This window comes from Myiozetetes cayanensis, unplaced genomic scaffold (genome assembly GCF_022539395.1).
Source record: "Myiozetetes cayanensis isolate MyiCay16 unplaced genomic scaffold, myiCay2020 scf4, whole genome shotgun sequence".
Lineage (NCBI taxonomy): Eukaryota > Metazoa > Chordata > Aves > Passeriformes > Tyrannidae > Myiozetetes > Myiozetetes cayanensis.
This window is the reverse complement of record NW_026087631.1, coordinates 65,650,460-65,672,415: the sequence shown is the minus strand read 5'-3', so window position 1 is coordinate 65,672,415 and position 21,956 is coordinate 65,650,460. Positions and strand designations below refer to the sequence as shown.

Sequence of the window (21,956 nt, the reverse complement as noted above, 5' to 3'; positions counted from 1 at the left end):
CAAGGTTAACAAGGTGTTCTCGCCAGCATGTAACATTTGGGTGTGAGGTGGAATCTGAAATAGTCACTTTGAGGTACCTAATAGACAAGTCCTTCTTGACAGAAGCAAAGTGAAGATGCTCAGGTGTGGATCAATATTTGATGCACAGCCATGTGTGGCCTGGAGGAGGCTACGTGGAATTGGCTTCTTTCATCACACCTGTTCTTGGGCATGCTGAGTAAGCCAGTGTCTTGATTTCCTTCACAGGGAGGAGACAGAGGATGCTCCTGGTGGCTACCCATTTCTGTTGTGCAAGACAACACGGTACTGTGAGGTACCCTCTCTATGGCCACGGGCCAGCTGGGGCTGGAGCACGTGGTCATGCCTATGGCTCACACTGGAGACATCCTATGGGCTTATGTCTGACCTCTTTTTGTCCTGCATTTCTGCCTTGGACAGTGTTATTTCTGTTCTCCTTACTCTGTGTTTAATTTTCCCTGGGACCCAGGACTTAGGGAGCCTGGTCTGAAGGTTTTTACCCCTCAGTCCCACAGTCTGAAATGAGGATGATAGCACTGAACTTTGTGATGGAGGCCACAGAGAACTGAGTCTTCCCAGTGCTCTGACATTCAGGTGTGGATCTTGAGGCACACAGACTTGGGACAGTGTCTTACTGAAAGAAGAGGAAGCATGGGACTCAGGCACATGGGGTGACCATGGATGGTACGGGTGGACCCTACAGGCAGGCAGAATTTAGAGATGGCTTAATCTGGGACTGCTCCAGGTTTGTATGCAGCCTAAAACTATGATTTTTGTAGGATGTAGTTCCCTCAATTCTCATTAGAGGACCCTGGAAACATCTAGTGGGGAGCACCTGGGGTATCCATAGTGCTCAAGACACATCCCGTAACACCAGCACATTTCCTCTTAACTTTATTCTGGCAGCCTCAGGGCCTTTGTTTAGACATATTTTAAAATCAGAAGTAGTTGCCTTGGTGCACGGCATGTTAGTTTTTTATTTGAGATGTGAAAGAGCAGTGTATGATGACACTCAGGGTGTAAGAGGCTCATACAAGACCATCAGTGGGGAATCTCATTAGCCAAGACCTGGAACATGCTGAATGGTCCCATCTGCTGGACCCTTCCTTCTTTCTTCCCACGCAGGATATGTGAGGGGTGTCATTAAAACACACTGCTGAGTCCCCTGGAGGAGCTGGTATGTGAGAGGCAAATGCAGCACTTTGTTATAAAAGCCACTCAGAGTAAAAAACTTGTTAAACTGACTCATTTTTTATCAGTCAAGTGTGTGATTGTGTAGATTTCTGTGATGGCAGATATGACAAATGATTCCCCCCAACAAAACAAGGCAGTGTTTTTCAGGAGGGAGACAGGACACTGACTTGGAGATGGGATTGGAGGTAATGTCCAAGCAACTGAGCCCTGTCTGTCCATGGGGGTCCCCTTTGAGCCACCTGCCCTGGAGTGGCTGGACCAGCAGCTCCTGGGAGAGGTTTTCCTCACCTTTGGCAGAGGCTGTTCTTGGTGGTCTGATGACCAGCTTGTGGACAGCTCACCAAGGCAATACATTATCTGCCAGCCAGCTCAGGGGACCACCACCACCAACTCCCAGTGTAGCGCAGAGATGCAGGGGAAAAAAATATAATAATAACAAAAAAAAATTGAATGGCTCCCAGAACATCTGGTTTTAGGTTTGCATAATGTAGACCAGAGAAGGCAGTTTCAGGCCAGTTCCACACTAGAGAGTTTTGCTGACAGAGGGGGGATGTGACTTTTTTTTTTTTTTTAAATGATACATTTATATTAACAAAAAGTCTGGTGAAAACACAGTTACACATCTATAGGAGTGTTTTTGCTGATGCAGCTTATTTGAAACAGGGGAAGCTGTATAAAGTACAATATAACTGAGGCTTCTGTTGTGCTGGAAGTATTTAGCAGACACAAAGTAAAACCTTTTGCCAGCAGTGTTCCTAGTTCGTTCCCACTGCTCTTCCTCCTGCCTAAAATAAATCCCATCTTGCAGGACAGGTGGTCTCATTTGCTGGATGGGTTTTCCTCCAATATCTGGACAACCTTTGGACTTAGGACAGGACTCTTCTTCTAAGGCTCTGTCATATCCTGGGCTGAAAGATGCTCCCTGGAGTGCACAGTGAACTTCAGTAGCTGCCTCTCTAAGGCTTATACCTCACATCTTGGAGTGATGTCCTTTTGCAGGACCCTTTGGCCACTGAGAAAAAAACCTTTTCACATGTCCAAATCAACTCCTTGTGAGGTGAGGACAACCTCCATGGTGTTAGGGATCTGTGCATTGTTAAAGTCTGAATGTTGTGTTGTCAGCAAAGACCACGAAATATCTCTCTCCTTAATAAATTCCAACATAAAGTAGGAATATTTCTTGCTTTAACATATCTGTCAGAAGGCTATTTCTGTTTTTCTCACCTATCAGAAGTGCACATGTACCCTTCTAAACCCATTTCTCCTACCAGTTCATCAGCCTAACTGAAAGCAACATAACTCCTTGTTTTCTGTGGGTAGTTCACTTTTTGTTGCTGTGGATAACTCGACTGCAGGGTTGAAAGCTCCTAATATCCCCACTCAATAGCCACTGCATGAAAAATTATTCACATCCAAGGCTGTAAAGTAATTTGCCAATGTGCAGGTGCATCTTGGAGAGGGGAATTTTGATCAAACACTGGTTGAAGCAGAACAGATTGCCTACACCAGTGATTTCTTGGTGAACAAAAGTGACATAAATTGCCCAATTAGTCAGCCAGAAAAGGGTTGTTGCAAACCAGTGTTTTGCTCAGCTTTAGGTTAACCAGTACATTAAAAAATAAATTAAATAAAAAATAAAATTATTTATATATTTACATATATTTATTCAAATTGGTTACATCTGCTCTGTAAAGTGCTCTGAATAAAAACCTCTTGGTTCACACATTTACATAGTGTTTAATGAATGATAAATAAGACATTTATGAATCATGTGCAAATGGCCTGTTTACATACACGATGTAAACTATGTAAATTTCTTTTTTTTTCTTGGTGTAGTGGTGTTAGTCTCTGAACAGAAACCTGATCTCGAGGCATCACTCAGCACCCTCTGACATATTTCTGACAATCATAAGTTTTGTTTGTTTTCATCAATATTTCCTGAAGGAGTCTCATGGAGATCCCCAAACTTGGTATAAATCTGAGCATAAATCATAAAATGATTTGGGTTGGAAAAGACCTTAAAGATCATCTGGTTCCAACGCACTCTCTGGTCTCACTCCAACAGGCCCACATCTTTCTTGTGCTGGGGACCTCAGAGCTGGATACAACACTCCAGAAGGGGTTTCACAAGAGCAGAGCAGAGGGGCAGAATCACCTCCTTCGACCTGCTGCCCACCCTGCTTTTGTTCCAGCCCAGTACATGGCTGGTTTTCTGGGCTGGAAGTGCACACTGCTGGGTTACCTTGAGCATCCTTTTTCAAAATACAGTTATCTACTGGCAGACCATGTCCTGCTTTGGCATGAAATACCACCTACTCAAGTTACCTCAGATATTAGCAATCATATAAGTTAACTTTATGTTTCAAAAAACAATTTATGTTTAAAAAACTTCGGGCTTATTTCAAATGAACTTTATAAATATGTTAAAAAACTCATCCAAACTTGTAGATACATGTCTCTGAGTAGGCTTGAATGACAAATTTCCAATTTACAGGCTGTGACTTCCGTTATATCCTGATTTTAAAAAGCTTATGTTAAACAATTTTTTTCCTGCAACTTATTTAGTATTGCGAGGGCTACTAACTTATGTTATTTTTCATTTGGACTTGGTTTCTATATGCTATCTTTATCCACATTCCTCTTGGATTGCAGTCTGAGCAATGTTGTCATTTAAGTTACTGCAAGCTGACTGCAAAAATTGATCAGAAGCAGCTGATTTGGAACACTTTGGTGCCTAGATTTTAAGAGGCAGATAGAGATTTTGTATATATAACAAAATCACTGTTGTTTTTTGTTTAGTGGTTTGGTTTTTTAAAATTTGCTGGATTATTTTCAAGTGCTTTTTGAAAGTCAGAGGCTATTAAGGTTTCTCGAGCCAGCCACCTGAAAAGATTAGCAGCTTCTGAAATGTGTCACCTCGATGAAATCACCGTTTGTTTTGCATGTGATGCTGAGCCATCTTGGCTCTCATATCCCTCCTGAAATATGGTAAGCATCTCTTTATTTTGTTCCAGAAGACAGAAAACTCTTTGTGGGCATGCTCAACAAGCAGCAGTCGGAAGACGATGTGCGCAGGCTATTCGAGGCGTTTGGCAACATCGAGGAGTGCACGATCCTTCGGGGACCCGATGGCAACAGCAAAGGTAAGGTGGTGGCTTGTGTCAAGCTAGACCTGGCCTTAGTGTCATTTTCTGGTATGACAAAAGTACCATGTAGCCTCTAGAACAGCACCTCTTACTTTAGGAAGAGGTCACATTTGCAAAGGGAAGGCAGTACTTTGCTGGTCGCTCCGTGCACGAGGGGGAAAAGCTGATTGTATTTCAAAACACATCTCTCCAAAGAGTTATGTCTCAGCACATGCAAGCTGATGCCTACTATTGCTTGGGCAGACCTCCTCTCTGAACAGGCCTTTGCATTCACCTAAGACGTGCTCTCCCCACCCGGTTGAACAGGATGATTCTTTCTTTAAAAAAAGCTCAATTGGTACTTTACATCTTAAGTCACTGTTAACTCACTTAACTCACTTAACAATCATCAACTCTGCTTATATCCCATCCACCAGACCCACACCTTCTACAGCCCAGGTATAAGAATAAGGTCTCTCAAGCAGGAAGGTAATTTTTTGTCCCCATCAGTCTCTAGGCAAAGTAACTTCGGTCTGAACAGGAAACCCTCTTCACTTGACAGTGTAGTGTGTCCATTAAATATTGATCGGCATAATATATCTGTATAATATAGTATAAACTGTGTTGGAATGTTCAACACCAGAGAAGAGACCAGTCCTGCTGACACAGTTCACATCTCAATGGGTATTTTGAAAAGTGACAACATCAACCAGCATATTTTTGCAACAAGGAGGCAAAAAATCCAAATCACAGTGATACACTGGAGCAAGATATTGTTATTCCATAAAATCACTGGTGACCAAAAAAGAACTACTTCACACCGGCATTATAGGGCAGCTGCTCAATATACATCAGCACAGCTCAGGCTTCCTGATAAAAATGACTGAAAACAGGCTGAAAGCTGGGCACCTTTCTTCAATTGTGTACCTAAGTTCCACAACACTCAGAGACAGGGGCTGCCCCACTGGAAGCAGTAGGCTAGTATGGCCTGCAGGAGCTCCAATCATCATACCAGCAGGCAGTTAAGCACTTTGTTCACTGAACAAATCAGTAAATTGGGGAAAAGCGAAAAAAATACGTCTGTCTGCTTCCACCAGGAATTGTATGGAACAAAGTCTAATGACAAAGGAGCTAAACAGAGTAATAATAAAGGCAATAAAGTCTGAGATCTATAAGAAACAAATTCCAGAGGAGATACAAACCACAGACTTGCCTTCATGCTTGCTCTATCTTTTTTTTTCTTTTTTTTCTTTTCTTCTTAAACAATTTCATTATAAGACAGAATCTGAGTGGCAGCTCCATATTGCTAACCAGTTTAATTATTAGTGCTAGCGGGCTGCAGTCTCAGGCTGGCGTTTCACTGAGCTGCTCAGGATCAATACTGAGCCTTGACAGAGTTAATATTACCAGCTTCCATTTGCTGGTGCTATTTACTGAGAATGTGAAGCTCCTAATTTACACACACCCAGTTTCGTACATGCACACACTCACACAGAGCAGTCAATCCAATGGAAAACTTAAGGCTAGTGCCCTTATCTTAGGAGACAGTCAGGCAAGCCACAACTCCCACAAAGTTATTCCCAGTCTGTAATGTTTTCCATCTGCTAGAAACCTATATGTGACACACATTGCTTGTGAGCTACTTATTTTGGGTAAAAGGCTTAAATTCTACATCAGTTGAGATTTAAGCAGATTGCCTAAATTCCAGATAGCAATCAGATCCCATGGACTTCAATCCTAACCTACCCACTGTGTAAAGCCCCACAAGGCATCCCTGTGGTGAGCCTCTAAGTCCTTCAGGTAGCTCAGTGCTCTCAGAAGGTAGGTTGCAGATTCCCAGTTTAACGCCATCACAGTCCAGTCACAGCCAAAAAGCTGCTGAGCCTTGCCTGAAGCCACGGCTGGTGTCCTGAGCCATGAGGCACACCCTTCAGGGCCTGCAAAAATACCTCCTGCAGAGTCACTCAGCAGCAGGCACAGTGGCTGGAGTAGGCAACCAGGTGGAAGAAGGGCTGGAACCAGGTAACCAGGTGGAAGAGAGGAGTTTCCCTCCAGGTGAAGCTCACCAGTGTGCAGTCAGAAGTCCAGGACTCCTGAGGTGAGCAAGCTGAAGTGGATCCAGTTCAGCAAGCCAGAGGACCTACAGAATCTGCACTGCTGCTGCTCTCTGTACAGCTATCCCTTTCCCCCTTTTTTTTTTCCCATTAAGGAGTTGTATGCCTTGATAACTCAGTAAAAATTTCCCACAGCACCCTCCACAAGAGGAATGTAAGCATCCTCTGCAATCATAATCCTAGGGCCTGACTCTGCAGTCTCCTCCGAGCTGACAAGACAGTCAGAGCAGCCCTTCCAGCTCTGTAATCTGGATGTTAGGAATCAAGAAAAACTTAAGCACATGTATCACCCTGTTCAGCACAGGTTGTATCTCTCTGTTTGTCAAAATCCCTTCACACTCCAGGTTTGCTTCTGTCTAAGTCACACTGCTGTTCTGAGAAGAGTGGCTGGACTCACGTGCTCAGCTCATAAGTTCCTGGAGTCAGTTCTGGTGAAATGAGAAGGAAGGTTAAGTGCACTTTTGGTGTTATATACAGAAGCCATCCCACTGAACACACAAACAAAATGGACAAAATGTTGGCATCTCTGCTATTGCCTTGCCACCCTACACCAGAAAAAAATGAGTTTTCACTTTCATTTTTTATGCTGCCTCAAAACCTACTAGAAAAAGTTAATAGGAAGCAGTAGGAGGGAACCCATTAATATCTTGGGCATTAAACAAGATAAATGCCTGCTACTCCCTTCATTGCCACCTTTTTCCAGCTCCACTGATCCATCAGGACCCTCAGCATACAGGTGAATTTCACCTGAAAAGAGTGAAGCCTTCAATACAACAACAACACTGCAGCCAAAAATCCTCCACTAATGCAATGGGTGACTGGAACTGGAAAGCTTTTGTATATTTGCTAATCAGCATCTTCTTTTAGAGGCAGAAAGTACAAAAGAATCTCTGCAAATAATTAAACACCCTAATTCTGGATTATCTCTGATTAATGAAGAGGAAGACGCAGTATCTCAGGAGTCCGGGAATGCTGGGCTGCGATTATGTCATAATTGATCCCCATTGTTTCCAGCTGAAGTTTATCTATCTCATTTTCTCATGACTGTTTCCTCTCAGCTCCTTATAAATTAGATACAACTATTAGCAATAATAGTTGAGCTTTTCCTGAATACAGTCTGAGCACAGTGCTGAGAAGGTAACACAAACTGAAGGGCTCCTAACTGTAAACTAATTCCATAAATGTGTATTATTTTCAGAAAGGGCTATCACCACTTTCTTCAATCTCACTTCTATCAGCCTGCAGTGATGATTTGAGGGACCTTTGGGGCTCATTCTTCCAGTTTGCAAGCTCTACTGTTTAATTTTTCACCCTGCACTGTAGGGCTCCATAAGGGTGTGTGGACTCTCTAAAGATGCTGCAAAGGGAATGAAGGAGAGACATCCCACCATCAGGACTGGCATCCCCTCTGGTCCCCTTCAGGGAAACAGTGAGGGTTTTGCAAATTGATTAAAAGCTCAGAAGTCTTTGGTAGTAATAGAAGGGAATGGAAGCCAGAACTTCTCAGATCTCTCCCAATCTGTTCCAAAAACCGCCTTAGCATATGGAAATTACCCTTCCTCTCTCTGAGTCAGTTTGCTTGTAGCTAGGAGTGTTGGCAATACATCCCCCCACTCTAGTGGTGCATGTCACCCTTTGAAGTGTTGATCATTTCTGCACTCCAGCACATATTCATAAATTCACCTTTCTGTCCTAAAACCTTATGTAAGAGTTCAGTGTGAGATTCCTCACATGGCAATGCAGGCCAGAGAAGCACTGCCTACATTTCTCTAATGTCCAGAAGAGAACACCTACACTGGCACAGGCTTTGCAGCTATGAAAGACTAAGATTCAAAGTTTGCTGGTGATAAGAAGGAAATCATCAGTTGTACCTCTCCCATCCCCGCTACTTCATCAGAAGCTTTGTCAGACAAAAGTTGTTTGGAGCCAGGACAAGCTCTGGGCAGTGTCTCATGGAGCTCTAGCAGACAGTGATAAGTTACCTCATGGATTTGGAGTAACCCTGAATACCTTTTGCATATTTGGGCCTGTAGTTGCTTGTAAAAATTATGTGTGTATAGCTTTCTGATAACTTAAACACTCTTCTGTACCATTTCTCATAACCACAGAGGGTGGAACACTCTGCATTAAGTCTAATACAAATGAAAGAAAAGTCTTTTTCACCCCAAAAACTGTAAAATTGTGCAAGATTCTGCCATGGAAAGCTGTGGAGGTCAAAACATGTAGATTCGAGATGTACTTGCTAAGCCTGTGTCTGTCAGTGCTCATTACAAGCAGTGTGGGAATTCTGGTTGCAGCTTTGCCTTAAGTGATTCTCAGGCTGCTGAGGATCTTCCCCCAGAAGGAAGGATCATGGCCTGGGAAGGATCAGGGCCCATTTGTTTGTTATAGTTTCTCCACAGCCGTATTTGTTGGCCAGTTCTGAGGACAGGGTACTCAGCTACATGGACTTTCATGGCATATATGCAAGCTTTCTTACTCTCTTCTTTTTCCTCTTCCAGGGTGTGCATTTGTGAAATACTCTTCACATGCAGAGGCCCAAGCTGCCATCAATGCCTTGCATGGCAGCCAGACAATGCCGGTGAGTAGCTCTGTAACATGGGCAAGGGAGAACTGGTCCAGCCTTGGCTGCCCTGTGGCCTGATGGAGGAGGAGGGATGATTTATCTCTGCTCTGCAACTCATCATCCAAAAGGCTCAGGGCCTTGGATGTACTTAACTCATCAGTGGAAAGGCTAGGATGACACTGTCATTCCTCACAGGCACAGAACCCCAAGGGGTGCTGTATTTTGTCACCACCAGTTTTGAAGGCTTGATAAAAAGTCATATGGTTCACAGATGCCAAAAACTGTGGGTCAGACTCACCATGAGTGTAATCTTTCAAGTTTCAAAGGGAAGAATCAAGCAGAAACTTATGTCTGAGAGCTTCTTTCCCCCCCCCCCTCAAAGAGTCCCTACCTCTAGGCAAAATATGAAGAATTTTTTTGCCAGTGCTCAGCAGAGAGCAGCACGTTCACACGAGGCATTAGGAGCTAGAGACAAATCACACAGGGATGGGCGCCTCTCACTGCTACCACAAAAGCACCTACGTGGGCATAAATGTGGTCCCCTATCTCTGACTTCTGAAAGCGTGTCAGACCAGCTACTGGATCTTCCAGGAAAGACTGGAGGGATCATTCCACTTATACAAATATCTACTGATGTGGGGTTTCAAGACTGATAGTTCAAGAAAACAGCAATGGAAATGTATGTTTTATGCAAACAGATATTTGCACATCATCACAAGACAGAGAGGATTGTAAGGCATTCCACTGTCAGGAGGGAAAGACAATCTGGTACAACATGTTTTGGTTTATTATAATAGTATATTATTTTTATTACTAATTATTCACAGTGTAAATCATGAAAGGCTAAGAAGCATGCCGACAACTTGGAAAGGATACAAGAAAGCTCAATTAAAAATATTTGAGAGTGTAAAATCTCCCTTTCAGTAAGAGACTGTAATGTAAATTCATGAATTTATCCAAATAAGTTTAAAAGAGGGCCCGACAGATTTTTCTCTAGAATTTTGCAGGGATGAAAAAGGAAAAGGTTTCTAAAACTAGCAAATCATCAAGATCTCATTTTTTGGAACCCCATCTTAGACAAATCAGTTTAAAAATGGTACATGTTTACCAGTGACGCTACTGAAAAAAAATCTCCTTAAAGATGTAGGTCTCAAATTTTTGAAGTACTTCAATGCTTTTAAGAGTAAACTAACAGATTCCTCCTAACAAAACCAGATGTTGGGCTTGAAGCTTCCATCCCATAGTTGAATATTATGAACATCTTTCCTGAGACAAGTCAAAGGGGTTCTTTCAAACTTTGACCCAAAGTAATAGCATCTATAAGCTGATGTCAGGAGTTTCAATTCCATAAGGTGTGGTACCACAGAAAGGTTTAATAAAATGTTAGTCCCCATCACAATAATCCTGCAAAATCCTATAACACATGTGAGAGGAAGACAGGAGAAAACAAGCAAAGCCCAAGGAGAGTTGAAGATTTTTTCTAGATCTAGTATACCCAAAATTTTATTATTCTTTCCCAGTCTTTTTCCTTCCTACTTTCAGAACACTTTGGATAAGAAAAAAGTACTCATCTCTTGACCACCTGGAAACAAATTACTATTCTATCCTGGTGATATCACCTGAGCTTAGGATGTACAAAATAACTGAGAATTTGTTCATTTCATGGGTCAATTTCAAGGGACCATTTTTCCTCCTGACATATCTGACTCAAATAGCTGTTATAGAATGTTCTTGAATAACCAGACCTAGGCATGTGAAAAAGCATCACAATTTAACCTTTACTAGATGCCCATTCTAGACTCACCATCAAGTTTCCATGGCTTCACAAGTGTCTGTGAATTGTCTGAACTTCAGCAGCAGTCTAAGTACTACTCTTGGTTCACAGGAAAAGCAAGGAGGGAATTATTAATGTCCTCCTTTTCATTATAAGCTAAGTTATGTGGCATTGCCTTGTATCTCCTATGAGCTACAAGCAGGCGTAGCAACACAGTCAGCCACCATGTCTTAGCAGACCCATGAGGACCTGCCAAGTGACTGACACTCAATGAAAACACAGAGCAAAAGAGGTTTTTCCCACAGTCTCAACATTTCTAAGGTTCTTTGAAGAGATAGGCCAAATCCTGCAAGGATCTCTGCTGCCATTCTTGGTTTTCATGGCACACCGGAGTGTGCAGCATCGTTCAGGGCTTGGATGTTCACAGGGAAATGCAGCCACCTCGTGGTGAGACAGCGACGCAGCCGTCGTCCTTGGGAAAGAGGGGGGCACTGCTGCCATCTTCCTTCAGCCCCTTCCATTTCTCCCACTGCTAGCACTGGCCTTGTTTGTCCTGTTGCGATGCCAACTCAACTTTTTTCCTGTTGTTCAGCCAATTTCAGCGCCTCTTGGTTTGTCCTCGTGTACCACCAACAGAGCATCCATCATCATTCTTGTCAGGTCTCGAGCCGTTCGTTCCTGCAGCAGACTCCTGTTCCTCCACAGCTGTCAGGATTATTGCTCTGCTGTGACTTCCTGTTCACACAACATATGTTGCCTAATAGTTTTGAAAGGTAACTTTCTTTTATGAAAGTTCTTCTCTTCTTTTTTTTTTTAATTAACCTTAACTTGGACAGGTGCCTGACCACTGTCCACAACAAGCTCACTTAGCTATGCAAGGCACTTTTTTCTCCTACAAGTCCACCAAACAGGTCTAAAGCTTTCCAATTTTTAAACAATCAATTTCCTTTAGAAGTAGATTACCCAAAATTCCTTCCTTTTGAGCAGGCCCAAAGTTCCTTCTGTATCTACCTGTCGAGAGAGCTGGGGCTTTTTTTGTCTCTTTAGATCATTTTGCCTCTGAGCTTATCAACTTTATGATAGCGTTTTACTTGATGTCTGTATCCCCCTTTATAAGAGATCATAATTTTCACGTACTCTTGCATGTATTTATAATATATTTATAGCAATTGTACGCCCCGTACTTTTAGCTTTGGTTACTCCATCCCCTCCTGTCTCTGTTTTCCATCCATATGGGGACATAAACAGGTCTTTTCATATCATCCTCTTCCCTTCCTCATCCAAGCCTTGTCCCTAACAGCCTTATCCACCAACACAAATTCAGCTGCTATTGCTACAGTGACAGTTTGCAGATCTAACTTCTCTACTGCAGGACTGACTCCTGTCCAAGCCAAAATCTTGGACTGTCTTTCCAGCATCTCCTGGTGGATGTTTAGCTGTCAGATCAAGCTCAATATGTATAAAACAGAGCTCTTATGCTTTTCCTCCACAAACTTTCTTCTTCTCTCCTCCACCTCCATTCTCAATCACTGTGGACAATATTATCATCATACCTGTCAGTCATGTTCCCTCCTAGGCATCATCTTCAGCTTGGTTTTCTCCTTTTCTCCATGTCTTCATATCTGGGTAACAGCCAAATGCTGGAGAGTCATTCTGCACAACACATCTTACAAATCCAAGATGTGGCCTTGTCCATCCACCCACACAGAATAAACTCTCTACCCTTCATAGAACCATCATAGAATAGTTTGGATTGGAAGGATCATCCAGTTTCAAAACCCCTGCCATGGGCAGAGACACCTTCCACTAGACAAGGTTGCTCAGATACCCATCCAAGCTGGCCTTGAGCACTGCTAGGAATGGGGTATCCACAAATTCTCTGGGCAGTCTGTGCCAGTGCCTCACCACCCTCATAGTAAGGAATTTCTTCCTAATATCTGACCTAAACCTACCCTCTTTCACTTTGAAGTCATTACCCCTTGTACTGTCACTCGAGGCCCTTATCCAAAATCCTTCTCCAGTTCTTTTATAGCCCTTTAGGTACTCAAAGGTGCTGTAAGATCATTCTGGAGACTTCTCTTCTCCAGGCTGAACGACACCAACTCTCTCAGCCTGTCTTCACCTCTTACAGAGGTGCTTCAACCCTCTGAGCATCTTTGTGGCCTTCCCTGGACTCAATCCAACCGGTCCATATCCTTCTTATGTTGAGACCCCCAGAGCTGGAAGTAGCACTGCAGGTGGGGTCTCAAGAGAGTGGAGTAGAGGGGCAGAATCACGCATAGCTAAATCACATCAACCTTCATCCTACCCAGAAATTACACAGGATTAAAAAAATATAGTGTTGTTGCACCTTTTTTACCATCTCACGCACTGCGGCAGCTCAAGATTTCTTTGATTATGAATTAATTCTTGGATGGGGTAGAACGATACTGTTATGTACATACATACAAGGGTGAGAAGAAGTGAGGACTTTTGACTTAGGTTTAACAGTCTAAAAGTTTCTGATCTATTCTAAGTATCTTCTACAATTCCTACACAAGGGACAAAGACATTTCCAGAGATTTGTGCATCCTTCCCTTTGTCTATCTGTGCTAGGATGGGCAATATCACCCTCTGGGCATGCCTGTCCCTTTATAATGGATAACTCAATAACAGCCTTAGACTGAATACCTGAGGGGGGACTCATCTCACCTAATTTGAGACATCCAGAAGTTAAGAAACTATGTCTGAAGAGTTTGTCATCTAAGTTTCTATTATAATCAATAGAGGGAAATAGATACCTCTGGCGGAATTTCATTTTATAAAGATAGATTTTGAAACCTGTCAAACTGAAGCCCAAATAGAACTGTGCTTTTTAGATAATTTTAGGCATCAGTTTGCTGTGGTCCGCCAGTTCAAAAATAGTCATTCTTCATCAAAAGTGCAACTTAGCAACTTAGAATGAAAAAGGACCAGTAGTGCTTACAAACAAAAGCTAAAAAAGGGTGAATACTTAACTTCATGTCCAGTGTGAGGAGACCTGAAACCTGTCCTGGATGTTTGCTCACCTAACAAATCAATTTGGAATTCAGAAACCAGGCATCCTGCAGTACAGCCCCCTGACATGTACTGTGAACTTGCTTAACACACTAATTATCAGCACCACGTTCATTCTATACCTTTCTTTAATTAGTGATATTTAAGGCCATTAAGGCATCCAGAATGCTGTAAGGTGGGTTCCCCCACCACACAGGTAAAGTCCTCTTCTGTTTTACTATAAAAGCCTGCAACAGCTTGGTCAAAGCACTGCATTTCTTCTTTCCCCAGGCAATAGCATCCCAAGTCTATCCATGCTTGGCTGAACATCTTCCATGAAAATGACTTTTCGAATAGAATCCTTGGTTTTGTGAAAAGAAGGGAAAATGTGAGACTTGGATACAAGAACTGAACAGACGTCTCCCTTTCAGAGAAAGATTTGGTTTAGCTGAACTTTGAAAAACCAGAAGTACTGAAACCCAAAACTTTGTTAGCTTAGGGGCTTTCATTTCCACACTTTTCTCTGCAGCTCTTATCAGCACAAATGACAAAGGCAACTTCAAATCTCCATTCAGGAATCACCTATATCAAATTACGCAATTATTTTTCGGTGTTATTAGATGACAGATTGATTAGATCTCTAGTTATGGCATTTGAAACATTTTATTGATCAAGAAAATATGAATGACACAACACCTTGAACAAGATTGACTTCCAGCATCTGCCCACCATTATTCTTTGGAAGTCCACCAAAAGCAGAGTGAATAGTCAGGTGAAAGAACTGTATTCTTTCCTTAGACAATGTGCAATCTACCCTCTCATACTGTAAAAAGTTTTTTCCCATTAGTTAAACTGAAGGAATTTCTCATCTGTTTGTTTCATCAGGCAACAGTGACTCAAACATGAGATCATCAAAAAATTGCCCAAAGAATCATAGAATCACATTTGGGTTGGAAGGGACTTTAAAGGTGATCTAATTCCAACCCCCTCTCATGGGCAGGGATGCCACCCACTAGACCAGGACTTACAAGTGTCTTTGTCAGAACGTCACGTGCAGTGGGCTCTCAAACCAAATGTTTGCTCTCCTGGGAAACGGAGCACTGGTTCTCATCTTCCTGGCTTTGGATGCTCAGGCACCCCACTGAAGAAGCCAACCCCAGCTCGCGTTAATGACGCCTGTTATTACTGCTGTGCACTCCTACGGCGCAGTTACGGCTTTGCAAAGCTGCCTCCAGACACGGCCCCATTACAGAACCCGGCCGAGCAGCTGTGCTCACCCCCTGTCAGGCACAGCAGAGGAGCACTGCCGTGAGTTAGGGATGGAGGGGAGAGCAGCGAGAGGCTGTGGAAGGAGCTCCGAGCAGGAGGAGGAGGGAAGGGAGTCAGGCCTTTGTGGGCATGATGAAGTTGTAGCGCGGGCGCTGCGCCCGCAGAGTGGCGGGGCAGCAGGTACTGTGTGTGAGCACACGGGCACCGGAGCGCTGAGTCGGCAGAAACTCCCCGGGAGGAGCAGCGTGGTGGCTCCGGTGAGTGGGGGTCCACGGTGCCTGTAGATCAGCTGAGGTATTTTTAACAATTATTTTGATATAAACAGCTCTGAACTTGAGGAGCTCCATGTAAATGGGAAGCAGTGGGGCTTGTAATTAGATTTGTGTACACTTTCATAAATTGCTGGAAAACATCAAAGCCGTGATAGAAGGCTGTGGTGCACTTTATTTCCTTCTTCTGTTCTTCTGTTAATTGAATGGTTGATGTGTGGATAGGAAGTGTTGGCTTCGCAGAGTACTATTTACAGACCCGCTGACAGCTGCACTGTGAAAATTAACAGGAACAGAGCAGCCTCTGTCACAGCTCTTCCCATGAGGGACTTGCTTCAAATTAGATCATTTCTTTCATAGGAGAAACTTTCCTCGTCGCTCCTCCCGTCTCCGCAAATACGCACACACATCCAGCTGCACACTCCCCTTCTCCCTGCAGGCTCATGGCAGCCTTTAGTGCTCAGAAGAAGGGCTTGTCATTTCCACAAAGTTGAGGTAGTTAGGCTGCTGTTTAAAACTTGTAATGCGTTCCACTTCCAGCAAGGCACATCCTTCAGGAAGTCATCCAAATCTGTGAGCTGTGTGCACGGAGCCACAGCTTCATGTTTGTAGGTCTCACCTCAACTGAAACATTCTTTTCACCCCCTTAGAAACATTAGTGGATGTCCTCTCAGACTACTAGTGTTGGAAATGTGGTTATTGTTGGTCTTAGCTGAAATTCCTGTGTGTTAAACACCATACAAACCTCTGACAGGACAGTTCCCACGCTCAGCAATTTGCTAACTAAAGGCCAGGATTAACCTGGCTGGATGAATTGTGCATAAGTGTTGCTCAAAGTGTGAAACTTCAGGGTGATCTGTAGTCTTGCCATCTATAGTTTTGCTGTAGTTGACAGAGAGAGAGTAGGACCTCAGAGAGATATCTCACTGTCTTGAGTTACTCAGGGTTTAGAATAGATGCCCAAAATGGCTGCAATTAGGTCATCTGAATGCCTAAGGGACAAGACACAAGAGATAAGCAAAAGAAACAGCAGTGCAATGTCTGTGAGTGAACAGTCTTATACATAATTAATCTACATATTTAGCCAGTCCTTAGCCAAAGCGACAGCAATTCTTGTTCCTGTTTCCAGCAGAGAAGTAATAACCAGCAAATGCTTGAGCATGTAAATCTTAATTTTTGCTCATATCTAAAAAATATTGAATTAAGAACTTCAAGATTGAAGTCGTCAGTTCATCACCTCACTTCTGAAAAATGTCTTCAAAATATCCTGGTAACATAAACAGAACTATAGACAAACCCATAGTGTAAACAGATAACAATTAAAGAGATTTAAAGTATTAATTAACCAACAGAATTTACTATTATTGATATCCTAATATGGGCTCGAGTTCTCAGTTAATAAAAGCCACCTTGTGAGAGTCAGTAGAGACAGAGTCACTGACTCTCCCAGGCTATCAGGGTAAATAAAATCATAGAATCAGAAAGGTTGGTAGAGACCTTTAAGATCATCCAGTCCAACTGTCCACACAGGGTACAACTGCCTTTGTACCCTAAACCACCAAGCCACATCACTCACCACCAGATCCAGACACCTCTTAAACACTTCAAGGGATGGCAACTCCACCACTTCCCTGGACAAACTATTCCAACATCTGACCTCCCTAACAGTGAAACATTTTTCTCTCATATCTAATCTGAATCTCCCCTCACTCAGCCTAAGGCCGTTTCCTCTGGTCCTCTTACTGCAGGCACAGCAGAACAGACCAGTCCCCACCTCACTACAACCTCCTTCCAGGCAGCTGTAGAGAATGATGAGGTCCCTTCTAAACCTTCTTCTCTTGAGACTAAAATAGGAAATTAAAAAGTCACCAGACTTCAGTTTTACATGACTACAGAAACATGAAGGGGAGATTTTCAAAGGTGAAAGATGATGAAAGTCCAGCATCTAAATCCCGTTCATGACTTACGGCTGATTTTGCCCTAAAGTTACTTGCCCAAAGTCACAAAGTCTAGGCCAGTGTGGGGTACCATTAATGCAAGTCCATCTATTCAAATCAATGAAGAAAGCTGAGACCTGATTCTACGCTGCTGATGTTGGAGAAACTGATGGATGAGAAAAGAGATGCCAACGCTGACAAATTTTTTTCTCTTTATTGTTGATCTTGTACTCTCTAAAGAACAAGAACTCTTTGCAATGTCTTTGTATAACACACAGGCTGGCTCGTTTAACTCAAGGCAAATCACAGCACATCCATTCCTTCTATTAAAAAGTAATAATACCTTAGAATCCCATTTATAACTCACCTACAGCAGGCCTGTCTCTCCTTACAGTAATGAATGATTTTTCTGAATAAGCTACCTCAACACCATTTATAAAGGCATGTGTTGCCTTTTGGGATGAAAAAAGCAGCGGACATGTAGTACTGAGATGTTAATTTGCAGTCAGTTCTTCCATCTAAGTCCAGTGACTCTTGATAGCTCAGATGTTCTTTCCTTTGGGCAGTGGGTTCTAGATAAAGGAGGACTAAAGCTCAGAGACCATCCCATCCCACTACTGTCATCAAGACAGCTGATGACAAGCTTTGGGACAGCGGTTTCCCAGTGTTACCATAATTTCCCTTAATTCTTTCTAGAAAAAAAAAAAAATTGTGAACCTGTGTTTCCTGCCTCTCCCCCAGTTTCATAAATGAACTAATTAATCACATGTTTCTGGATCCCAGAATAGAAAGCCAGGCAGCCCAGCTGCCTGACAGGGGGTACGAATCATGCTGGCAGCAAAGATGGCCTTCCCTTCTCTAGTCACATCTCCACAGCCACCCAGCCACCCAGCAGGACAGTGAAGTGACCTGTGGGACATGACAGGCTTCACTCAGCATCTTCCCTGGGCTTCCTTGCTCCCACTGAATCAAAGCCTTCATCACCTCCAAATGGGATACAAGTGATAACTGCTCATGAGCCACATGATCTCATTCTGGACAAATGGATTTAATTGCCACCACAATGTGTCCTTGTGGGTCCAAGGGTAGGTAGGCACTAAATCAGCAGCTGTGGAGGTAGCCACAGGAAAGCAGGAGCAGGACTATGCCACAGCTGAGAGCTGCCCAAGCCCTGGTGCTGGCAGTAGCCCCTGAAATTCTCACAGCGCTCAACTCCTGTCTAGTCTGGATGAGATTAGGACTTGTGGAGGCTAAAATAATTTGCAAGCACTGACCTTTCTGGGATATCAGAGACACTGATGAGCCTTCAGCCTGGGAGACATAGAATGTGCCCTGCCTGCTGGGGGAGTTCCCAGCCTACTGGAGGAAGCTCCACCAGGCATTGCCACCTTCCTCTAATAAGGATTTAAGATGTCAGTGTTGTCTTTACATCTCTGCTTGCTTCGGGGGTGATTCTTTTTTCTCCTTTTCCCTTCCTGTATCTTTCGATCTAAACGTCATTTTTATCAGTAGGATCTTTCTACATAGTTAAGCAGGCTCTGGATCAGCATTAAATCACTCTGCATGTTTCTCATTTTTTCCCCTTTAATTCACACCTTTCCAGCTGCTCAGGTGTGTGGCCTGGACTGATAACACACTTTCTCGTGAGGAAAACTGAAAGATCTTAGTAACTGGTAGATTGCTATCCAAGGCATAGCATTAGGTTGTTCAGTAGGTATCACCCTAGTGGGTTTTGCAAAGATCAGGACGAATCTTTAGAGGGCAAAGATGTATTTAGATCAAAACAATGAGATAAGACCCTCAACCGAAGTTCACACAGATTCGTGAATGTGAAGCATCCTATCAGACACCAATGTTTTTGTCTCAGATGTCCACTGGCAAGTGAAATCAAGTAGGAGAACAAGCTTGACTTCTCATTGCAAAGGTCTGAGAACAGTGGTTGTGAAGTCTCACCCAGCAGCAAGGGGACATGTTTCAGTCTTCGTGGAGTTGAATGATCCTTCAGTGTAAACCAACTTCTTATTTCACCAAAAAACAATAGAGTTTCACTCAATTTGCAGTATTTCACAGCTTCAGTTGACCACCTGTTTTCACCATACTGAAGCATGGGTGATACCTCCCCGAAAGCAGAATATTTTTCTCAAATAATTATAGAACCATAAAACAGTTTGGGTTGGAAGGGACCTTTAAAGATCACCTGGTCCAACCCATGGCTGGACAGTGTTTGAAAATCTTCAGTTTAAATATGCTGCAAAAATTCAGATCTTCTTCCTATCTCAGTCAAGCAAGATGCTTTACACCACGATAGCCTAGAGTCGAGCAGCATGACAGCGATCTGGGACGCCCAGTCATGTGAAGCGTGTTTGCAACTCGGTGCCATGGAAATGTTCCTTTATGTCACATGCACAGCTGAAATATATCTGCCCAGCTTGCAAGCCCTTCCTCAACGTCTGCTTCTTTTCGCGTCATCTTTTGCTGTTCATGTCCCCATCCAAACTGCCAAAAAAGCGTAGAGCTTGTGTGAGCAGAGTCCTGAAGCATCAGGAGCTCCATACCTGGTTGTGACTCTGCCTTACTTTGACAATAGGCAATTCATTTTATGACTCCGGAATTATTCCACTTCTCTTATTTTCATTCTTGCTTGCTTAACTAAAAGGAAATGTCATTCAGACACTACCTTTTATGAGGCTCAATGCTGCAGCCACCAAATATTTTCTAAATAGTAATAATAATTTATTAAAAAATTATATCATCAATTTTTTGCTGTAAGAATATTTTCAGAGGAAGTATATTTTTTAGTTAGTACAGAGCTAATCGTACCTAGTCTTTCAAACCATGTTACTCTTACTGGAAAGGGGAAACCTATAACAATCTCTTGTGAGTTCTGGATTTTAAGTTTTTCTTCAAATAAAATAAAAATAATTATTTATTGCTTTCATATTGCTAAATTGCAGGTAAGAACTTCCGTTGTGTTGATAAAACAGTACATTTCACTTCATAACTCATTAAGGAAGGTGAATGATTCTATGAGGACTTTTATCATTCATAGACTGAGATGAAAAATGCAAAGGTGCTTGAAGAACTCCTCTTTAAGTTTAGGTTTTTCAAACAACTGGCTTTGATTTGAGGGGCATACTAACACCTGGGTTATATATTGAGTTCTTCTTAATTAGAAGTGGGTACAGTGACACCAGGACTCAGTGATTCTGTTGCCCTGTGGAAAGCAATAACTTTAGCTCTGAGAGACACCTGCTAAGTTGTGTATGGGAAATAAAACCTAAATCAAGCTTCCACTCCAAATAAATTACAGCTCCGGAGACCTGTGAAGGGAAGTACCTGCAGCAACTCTCTCTTCTTAGACATTGCATGAAGAATCTCCTCTACTGAGGAAGCAGCATTATCAGAGGGTCCATCACTACAGTCTTGGATGAATACCTTCTTACCCTTCTCCATCTCTGTCATTTTCAAGTGTGTCTAAACCAGCTCTCAGAATAGGACTGCTGTCCTACTCATCTTTCAGATGAGACATGAAATTGAAGCCCTGGGTACAGAAAAACAACATATTTCACGAGATGGGAGGAATGTAAGTCCCGCTCTTCTGGCCATCTTCCAGCCTGGGTAATTACATTTCTACCTAGCTAAAATTCCCTCTGCTCTATGGTTTTAATTGGACAGTAGTTTCTTTTTTGTTTGTCTAAAATCCCAGGCTGGGGTCAAACCTCAATGGTTAATTCAGCAGACTTATTTTCAGTAAAGCTGCAGAGGCATTTCCCCCCCCCCAAAAAAAAATTCCAGATTTGTTTTCAAACTTAGGGGCAACATCCCAAACAGCCTGAGCTGACAGAGCCTAAAGCAAAGAAATCTTCCTCTGGCTTTCAGGCCATAACATCAAGGATCTTTGTGTGGTAATACTAGCCTGATTGTCTTGCTGAGGGTCAGCATCCTCCCAGCTCTGCTTTGCAGTAGCAAAGGGAGGGCTAAAGCAAAATATCCACCACAAGAAAACCCATTTATGTGGTGACACTTAGGAAGGCAGCACCTATTCATTTAAGCATCTTAGTTTGTGCCTACAGCTGACATTTTGGAAGGTAGTTTTCGGGATTTGCACATTCACATCTCTTATACTCAAGGGCTTAGTCACTGTAACTGTAATGTAACAGACCTTTTTTTAATATTTTTGGCCCAGAGCTTTTAACTGGCTCTGTTTGAGCTAACCAAGACACAAAGGTCCACCTGCACGAGAGAGACAACCTAGTGTTAAAAGTACTTAAGTGTTTGCTTACCTCCAATATGTCATTCACTAAGCTTAAAGTGAAACATGATTTAAACACTTTGACGAATTAGGTCCAGATTCATCAGTTTTGCAAGAAAAAGGTGTCTAACCATCTGTGGGAATTGGTAACCTACTGAGCTAGAGGAGACTTATAGGGCTGACAGGAAAAGGAAATTCAGGCATATATTCTACAAGGCAACACCTTCACAAAGCTTTTCCTATGAATATTGTTCTAGGGAGAAATAACTTTCCCTGATGCCATGCAGTAATATTTGGCCTCCCGAAAAGCTTTCGCCTGATTTGTGTATGCACTCCATTTGGAAGACCTTGTATAATGGGAAACAGTTCCAACAGCCAGGCGAAGGATTTGTTTTCCTTTGCCTTTAAATGAAATATCAATGG

At 42.8% G+C, this 21,956-nt stretch overlaps 1 protein-coding gene across 14 annotated transcripts in view; it reads left to right on the top strand.

Moving 5' to 3' along the window:
• Positions 1-21,956, top strand: part of CELF4 (CUGBP Elav-like family member 4) — a 702,013-nt gene that overhangs the window by 594,460 nt on the left and 85,597 nt on the right. For 9 of the 14 annotated variants that reach the window (XR_007630533.1, XM_050329238.1, XM_050329237.1 and 6 more), the window contains exons 4-5: positions 4,227-4,355; positions 8,953-9,032. Coding sequence is in view for 13 of the 14 variants with exons in the window: in XM_050329238.1 (XP_050185195.1) it covers positions 4,227-4,355; positions 8,953-9,032 (209 nt within the window). In the remaining variant the exon portion in view is untranslated. The remainder of the gene's footprint in view (positions 1-4,226; positions 4,356-8,952; positions 9,033-21,956) is intronic. The other 5 variants (XM_050329247.1, XM_050329236.1, XM_050329245.1 and 2 more) reach the window with 1 other exon arrangement.